Source organism: Myotis davidii, unplaced genomic scaffold, assembly GCF_000327345.1.
Source record: "Myotis davidii unplaced genomic scaffold, ASM32734v1 scaffold2538, whole genome shotgun sequence".
NCBI lineage: Eukaryota > Metazoa > Chordata > Mammalia > Chiroptera > Vespertilionidae > Myotis > Myotis davidii.
The window spans coordinates 70,054-78,874 of NW_006289100.1; the positions used below are offsets into that span (position 1 = coordinate 70,054).

The window sequence follows — 8,821 nt, forward strand, 5'->3', positions numbered from 1 at the left end:
CCTCACCACTCCAACTAGGTCTTTAAAATATATCTTCATTGTTTTTTTCCCCTTCTGTTTGCTAAATAAATGTATGTTAATATAGACTGTTCAAACATTACATAAAATTTAAAATATGGAGAGTCCTCTATTGTACTATCTCTTAAAGACACACAGGTAATCCTTTTGTATATATTCTTATACATACAATATGCTTCTTCCTCTCATCTTTCTCCTTCTATTGTTAAACAAAAAATAGAATTACAATATATCTCTAGATTGCAATTTGCTTATTTCACCTAACATGATCAAGGTGAAATATTGATCCATATTGGTACATGAAGAACCAGCTCCAAAATTTTAAAATTAGTATTCCATTATTTGGATAAGGGTCATGCACCTCCATGGACAGTCCTCCAACTATGCTTGCCACTTTAGAAATCAATTCCTGCTCTTGATGTATATCAAAGTATAGCTTGGAACTTTGCAGGGGGATTCTCTATGGAGACTGGCTACCATCAAAATGGCAGCATTCTTTTAGTTGTATCTTAGGCTTGTGGTGACTCTGTTCAACTTTATTTATTAAAGTGATCCTATCTATTTTCTTTTTTTCTTACATCTCCTTAGTAAAACACGGCACTATGAATTGCCTATTACATCCTATGGAGAACTTCAATGTTCAGTCCTAGCATTAAGATCTCCTGGTTTTAGTTCCACAAGCTCTCTTTGAATGACCTATAAATACTATTTTCTGTTTTTGAGAACATTATCAAAGTATCTGATCTGATAATGGCCTCTTTTTTATTTATAACATGGAGTTATTCAATGGAAATATTCTTTACTGTCATTTCTATAAGATCCTTAGAAGGAGGTGTCTATATTTTGAACCAGAAGCTCTACTGATTTTTAAAACTGGTTAGTTTTGCATATATAGCATGGTCATATAACACATAACCATAAAAAGATGAGTTTGCAGATTGCCTTTAATCTTGGTTATTGCAGTAACCTATTGATTGCCTCATTCTCTGTTTTTCCCCACTGAAGTCTAAAGTATGTTATCAACACAGCATCCAGAATTCCTTCGAGCGCATAAATCCCCTGTTCAGAACACTCCCTTGTTTTTTTAACTAATCCAGAGTAAAGTCCCGGATTCTTGTCATTTCTTGCATATCTCAGCATGCTGTTGTCAACCATGACCTCTGAATCCACTCCTTCCTTTACATACTCAGCTCCCTAGAATGCCTATCTCCTATTTTCTTTTGGAATAGAATCGATAGGCCAGAAATAAACCCACATATATATGTTCAATTAATTTATGATAAAGGAGCCAAGAATATACAATGGGGAAAGGACAGTCTCTTCAATAAATGGCTTTGGGAAAACTGGACAGCCATATGCAAAAAATAACAATTTTAAAAGGGTTAAAGAGACTTCATCAAACTAAAAGGCTTCTGCACAGCAAACCATCCTCAAAAAATAAATGCTGGGCTATAGAATGGTACAAAATATTTGCAAATCATATATCTGATAAAGTTTTAATATCCAAAATACATGGAGAAGTCATACAACTCAATGGCAAAAAAAAATCCTATTAAAAATACACAGAGCAAAAAATATATATGTAAGAGCTTAAGCGACTGTTATGATGGAACGACCAGTCACTATAATACGCACTAACCACCATGGGGCAAACACTCAATGCAGGAACTGCCCCCAGCCTGCAAGCCCTGATCACCAATGGGGCCTGCTGGCCAACCTCCTGGCCCCTCCCCATGACTGGCAGGCCCTGATCACCCAATCAGGGCTGGGCCCTGGGCTAGGACGGAGAACTGGGGGTGGGTGGTGGCAGATGCAGGTGGTGAGGGAAGGAGGAGGGGGAGAGTTTGGGAGGGGGGAAGTGGGGAACAACACGGTGGGGTTCACGGACTGTGAGGGAAGGAGGAGGTGGGGAGGCAGGAAACCTGATCTGCCCTGATCGCCAGCTAGGCCTAGGAACCCCACCTGTACACAAATTCCGTGCATTGGGCCTCTAGTAGTCAATAAGCAGTATAAATTGGTAGATACAGAATAGTCACAGAGTTATAGATTACAGCATAGGGAGTATAGCCAACAATATTGAGCTAGGAGGGCACTTAAAGCAGTGGGGGGACCACTCTGTTAAGTACATGATTTTCTAACCACTTTACTGTACATAAGAAACTAACACAGAATAATATTGAATGTAAACTGTAATTGAAAAAGAATAACAATTAAAGGAGGAAATTCCATGAAACAACAGCGGCTTTGGGGGAAAAGTCTAGCCTCATAGGTCAAATTATTTTATTAACTTAATTATTTGAATTTAGAAACTGTGTTGAAAAGGATTGCTTTGATTTAATATGTAAACCTATTATTCTATAATTTTTTTAAAATAAAGATTTCTGTAAGTTGTAAAAATATGAAATTCAAAAATATAGACTGTCTTGGGGCTGAGTTTGTATTTTGGTCCACCATTGAACCCCAGTGCTGAGCAAAGTGCTGTTATATGGTATTTGCTTAATCAGTCAGTAAATGTACTCTCTAGTGCGTGAGCAGATAAATAAACATACTATGACAATAAAATATGCAATTGCCTGTCAGTACCAAAACAAAACCGTGGTCTATATATACAAATGAAATATTATTCAGCCATAAAAAAGAAGGAAATTCTGCCATTTGCAATAATATGAATGGGCCTTGAGGGCATTATGCTAAGTGACATAAGTAAAAAAGAGAAACATAAATACCATAAGGCTTCACTTATATGTGGAATCTAAAGAAAACATCCCTCATAGATACAGAGAAAAGATTGGGGCGGGGGGTTGTGAAATGGGTGAAGTGGTTCAAAAGGTACAAACTTCCAGCATGGTACAAACTTGCATTTTTGAAAGTTGCTAAGAGACTAAACTTTAAAAGTTCACATCACAAGAAAAGAATCTGTAACTCTTTATGGTGATGGTTGTTAACTAAACTTACTGTGGTGATCATTTCACAAAATATACACATATCAAATCATTATGCTGTACACTTGAAACTAATATAATGTTGTATGTCAATTATATCTCAGAAAAAATAATAAAATAAAATTTTATCTCCTCTGGAATCCTTATTCCCTATTCTCTTTTCGCATTGGCAACCATCTGACATACTATACATTTACTAGTTTATATGTTTATTATCTCTTTCCTTCTCAAGGGACCACAAGCCTTATTAGGGCGTAGCTTGCTTGTTTTGTTATCATAGTATCTCCAGCTCCTGTGTATGTACATAACGGTAAGCATTCAAGAAATATTTGCTGAATGAGTAAGTAAATGAAAATAGAAAAGTATTGATTCTTCATGTATTAATTTCAAAACTAGATGTCTTACTAAATTGTTTCATTGTTTCCTAACATGTTTTCAGCTGGGGTTTTTTTTTGGATTTTTTTAGAACTGCTTTCTAGTTTCTAATATTTATACCTTTTATTTTGCTACAATTTCTACTTGTTATATCTAGAATTTTCATAATATTAAATATTGGTGGTGATTTTTAGAATTGTTTTGTTCCTTGCTTTCATAGTAACTCCTCTAATGTTGTACAATTAAGTAGATTTTGGTTCAGGTGTGAAACACAACACAACACAGACACCTCCCCCCCCCACACACACACACACATACTCACCACATGAATAATATATTTCCTCCAACTTACTAAGGATTTTATCAAAACTAGTAGGGTTTTACTAAATTATTTATTGGAATTTATTTATTTATATATAAAATACTTTTCCTGATTTATAGAGAGAAACATTGATGTCAGAGCGAAACATCAATCAGCTGTATCCTGGGCATGTGCCCTGAACAGGAATTGAACAGGCAACTTTTTCATGTACAGGATGACCCAACCAACTGAGCCACATTGGCCAGGGCTGGAATTTATTAACATGAATATGTGTCTTATCATTTGACCTGTTAATATGATACATTGCAATAATAGACTTTTCAATAGTGAGCACTGTGCATTCAAGGAATTGGCTTTGCTTTGGTATAGTTTCCTTTTATTACTGATGGGTTACAGTGTTTTAACAGTGTAAGTTTCATTTTTCTACATATGTCAAATTGATCTCTTAATTTTCTGCAATTTTTGTCATGAAAATTATGCTGGCCTCATTAAAGAGTGAACTTTTCTCTTTTTGCTCTGAAGTAGCTCCAAATTAAAGATTTCTTGACAATGTGAAATAATTTGTGAGACCATGAAGCACAACATGCCTATTATTTGTTTATAATTATATGTGTATGTGATTTTCTTGGAGGAAAAAGAAGATTTTAAAACACTCACAATTTTCTAGGGTTAATGATCTATTCTGATTTCTTATTTCTTCCTGGAAAAAGTTTAGTTAGTCGTATCTTTTCAGTTGGCATTTTTTGGTATAAATTCCACAAAATAATTTAATAATTTTTTCAATCAGATTTTACATTTGCCTGCCTAATAAATCTATGCCTGGGATGATTTCTTTTTTCTCTTTTCTAATTCTTTGTATTTGTGCTTTTTTGATTGTGGTGCATTTCCTTTGTGCTTTGGTAGTCTGGGAAAATTGGCAGAGAACGGCACCTGTGGCATTGAGGCGGGAACTCAAACATGGGCCAGGACCAGCTGGTGGTGAGGTGATCCTTCTTCTCTGTGCAGCTGCTGGCAGCACCAGTGCCAGCTGACTGTTGGGAATGCTGGAGACATCTCAGACCAGCAAGCTAAGTGGTCCAGAAATCACTGTGAAATCCTGCTTTGTGGCTAAGGTCCGACTTCTGGTTCTCCAAGAAGGTACCAGCATTTGTCCAATGAAAAAGCTTAATTAGTTGACTAATGCAAGGCCCTAGGTAAATATTTAGGGGAGCTGGTATATTCGGGTGAAAAATGGTCTTTGGAACTAGGGTGGAGACTCAAAATTCATCGTAATTTTAGTATTAAAATTTTATCTTAGGCTGATGAGGTCACGGAATTTGGGTAAAATAAGCCTCTTGTATTTTGTATCCATTCCCCTTTTTTCTCATTGCTTTTTTGGATCCTTAATGGCTTTTCTATTGTGCATGATAAAAGGAGAATTTCCCAGCCTTTCATACCACTCACTTTCCCAGCATTCTGGGATATACAGCCAATTCTTCACTGGGCATGTTCTCCTGATATCACATAGGTACCTCAAATTCAACATGTGCAGTCGAGTTGATCACCCTCCACATGTATCCTCTATGCCTATGTTCCCTGTATTCATTTGCTGCTGCTATTCATTAAGATTCAAGCCAGAGCCTTAACATCTACTTAAACTCTTTGGCTTTCTTCACCCTTCACATGAAATACCAATTACTGTTTGCACATTTTACTTTTTCTTCATTTTAAAAATTTCATCCCTCTCCACACTTACCTCAGATATTCTACCTAATTCAGGCTCTCATCTTCTTCTTCTTGGATTTTTTTCACTGACATTTGATGCATTGAATATAAGTGAATCTGGGGTGCAATAAACCAGGAAAGCCTGTTAGGAATAGGCTTTCTAAGTATCTAAGGAATGCAGTCCTTTGTAATCTATCTCCAGATATGTGAGCCTGAACTGTATGTTTCTGGCTTGACAGTATTTTTATTGCTTACCCTTATTTCCTCATATTCTTGATCTTTATTTCAGATCCTTCTTGGTACTCTGACCACAAATCTAATTGACTCACCCAGTCACCATGGTTAGAAAGAAAGGATCAAGATCAGGTGGATATCTCATTGGCAAAGAGCACAGAATTTGATGACACACTGTTGGCAAGGGTGTGGTGAAGCAGGCATGCCTACATATTTATGGGAGGTTAAGTTGGTACGACCTCTTTGGAGGGTAATTTGGCAATGGCTATTAAATAAAAAATTGACCCAGCAAATCCATTTCTAGGAATTTATCTTACAGATATACTTACACATGTGCGCAAAGATGTATGCACCTAAGTAATAACTGAGGAATAGTTTATACTAACAAAATAATAACCAATATAAATGCTTATCAAGTGTGTAATGAATAAATAAAGTATGTTTCAACAATACAGGGGACTACTATACAATTAATATGAATTAAGTAGATATGTATAAGAAACAATCTCTAAGATTTTGTGATAAAAAAGCCCAGATATGTGCAGCATGTGCTATCATTTGTTTACCAATTGCACACACACAAATCTCTAAATAGACAAACACACTAATGTACTGCTTGTAATATATGGGCAGATCAAAAATCCCAGGGGTTCAGACTTACTTTTCACTGTACAGCTTTTATAAAGTATGATTGTCTTGGTCATGTGCACGTATTACCTAATTTAAATTAAAATACAAAAACAAAACAAAATAAAGAGCAAGTGAGAAGTTTTGATGGTTGTAGTTTAAAATATTTGAAATATCTGCATAAAAGTGGTATATATTTTTGCCTTTCCTCACATGGGAAGTCAGATATACAGTATATGTGAATAGGTAGTTATAAGCACAACATGTACATTTGTGTAAATAAAAATGTTTGGTAAATCATCTTAAAAACACAAATAACACTTAACTCTCCTAACTTATAGCAAGTACATTTAGATGTTATGTATTCAAGATGTTAATCTTTTAACCCATGTTAATAGCATAAGTTTGCTTTTCAAAAACAAATGTACAAAGTAATGTATGCATAGCTGATGTTTCAGCTTCAGTTTCTCTCCTGGAAGATTTTGACTTTAATATATTCCTAGAAGGACAATTGAGATATAATAAAATGTATAATTAACCATTCAAAAACTTTAGTGAAGCACTTAATTGCTAAAATGATGAACGTTTATTTTTTTCTGCAATACATCACAAATTCATTTGAGATAAAAGCATTATTCATGTATACAATAAAAAAATGTCAGAAACAACTACATTGAGTACAACAGCTGGCCTTTCTCCATAAATGGCTGTCTGGATAATGTTACCTGAATTTTAAAGAAATGTTAACCCCAAAAAGAACCTCTCTGATTGTCCTGCCACATATAGCTCAGTTTTGATTAGCTCTGAAAATCTGTAACATAAATGCTTCCCAAGAAATCAGGCCATAATATAGCAGCTTTAAACAAGAAGAATGAGAACCTAGGGGTAGTGATGCTAAATTTACATTGAATAATCAAAACTGCAATTAATAAGATGAACACCATTGTAAGATTTCTTAACTAAGAGAACATATTTTTTTAAAGTATTTTATGCACCAACAATATACAAAGAGCAAATATTGAATTTCAAACATCTAAATGAACCCCCCCCCCCCAAATGGTGGCAATCTAGAACTTGAAAAGCATTTTCTAATTGGAGCAGGGCTATAAACCTGCCCTTTTATATTATGGGTTGTTTCTCAGACCAGCCCAAAAGACACTTTGTAGCACAGTTTCTGGAAATAACATACATCAGAAATGTGACCTGAACATACTATTGAAATACTGGTAAAAACTAAAGCACTGAATTGCAATAGGAACCATGACTGTACAGTCCAGAGAAATAGCATATGTGAATCACTCAAAGAGAGAACACAATTAATGGTTAACTAAAATTCTTTGCAAAAAAGGTGGTGGTGTGAAGGAAAATGAGAGGGGACTAGAGGGAAAATCTGGGCACTTGGAGAACACAGTGGCCATCCTTAGCTCCAGAGGCCTGCATAGTTCCCGTGGAGGCCTGAAGGGAGAGGCCCCCCAGCCACAAAGAGCTTCATCTCAGGCCAGTTGTAGCAGTGGGTGTAGAGAGCGTTGGGGAACTCATTCATGCCACCGAAGTTCACCCACAAGTCATTGTGATTGAGCCAGCCTCTGCCACACGTGAGCCTGAGCTTCCTCCTTGTAGACTCCCTAGTGGAGCCCAAGATGGCAGAGGCTTTCTCCTCCAGGAATTTCTGGGCACGGGTGTCATAGAAGAGCAGGGAGCCATGGCCTGTGCCCACAGTGATGATGTGCTGGTAGAAGCTCAAGGAACGCACACCAGTGCCGCCCTCTCGGGAACACAGGGGCCTGATGTTCTGGTGACCATGGCGCAGATCCAGAAAGGAGACATGGGACTGGGAGCCCACCGCATAGAGGGACAACTCCTCGCAGTAGGTCAGGCACACGTTCTCTCTGCAGTAGGGCAGCCTGATGGTCAGCAGCCTGGACAGGGTGCTGCGGGCTTTCCACAGGTGGAAGTAGCCATCTAGGGACACTGATCCCAGCTCCTGGTTCTTGTGATTAAAGGCCAGGGCCCGCACCTTTCGGTTACTGGGGTTGGTGCTGGACCTGGGGATGGTCTCCATGTCCCTCGGACGGATGTGGGCGTACACGGGGAGCTCTTGATCCTTGTGCCAGGCTTTGCTGCCATTGACCATGTCAGGATCCATTCGCCACAAAGCCACAGTGCCGTCGCGGGACCCGCTCACAGCCACAGTGTCGCTCACCCAGGCGATGGCGAAGATCCAGTCCCTGTGGCCATGGCGGTCGCCCAGGCACACGGGGTCCAGGGTGGGCAGCTGGTAGACAGCCAGGCTGTTGGGGTTCTCGCCCCCGGTGGCCAGAAGCGTCTTGGAGGGATTCAGCTCGATGGCGTGGATGCCACAGCTTGGCTGGGCCCGAGGCGGCTCAGGTTTCCGATTCCGCAAGAGCGGGATGCGCGTGATCTGGCCCGACTGCACATCCACCACGAAGAGCGTGTTGCACTTGGTGCCGCACACCACCTGCCTGGCGTTCAGCCACTGCGACGCGAACACCTTGTTGAGGGTGCCCAGGGCCAGCTCGCGCTCCCGCAGCAGCTCGGGCAGCTTGTGCACCGCGTAGCCGCGCAGTCTGCCCTCGAA

At 38.8% G+C, this 8,821-nt stretch overlaps 1 protein-coding gene across 1 annotated transcript; it reads right to left on the reverse strand.

The window, feature by feature from the left end:
* Positions 1–6,865: 6,865 nt before the first annotated feature.
* Positions 6,866–8,815, reverse strand: LOC102766730 (DDB1- and CUL4-associated factor 12-like protein 2). Its single transcript, XM_006761387.2, has one exon. It carries the CDS (start codon positions 8,366–8,368, stop codon positions 7,643–7,645), a length of 726 nt encoding a protein of 241 aa, XP_006761450.2. The 5' UTR covers positions 8,369–8,815; the 3' UTR covers positions 6,866–7,642.
* Positions 8,816–8,821: the final 6 nt, after the last annotated feature.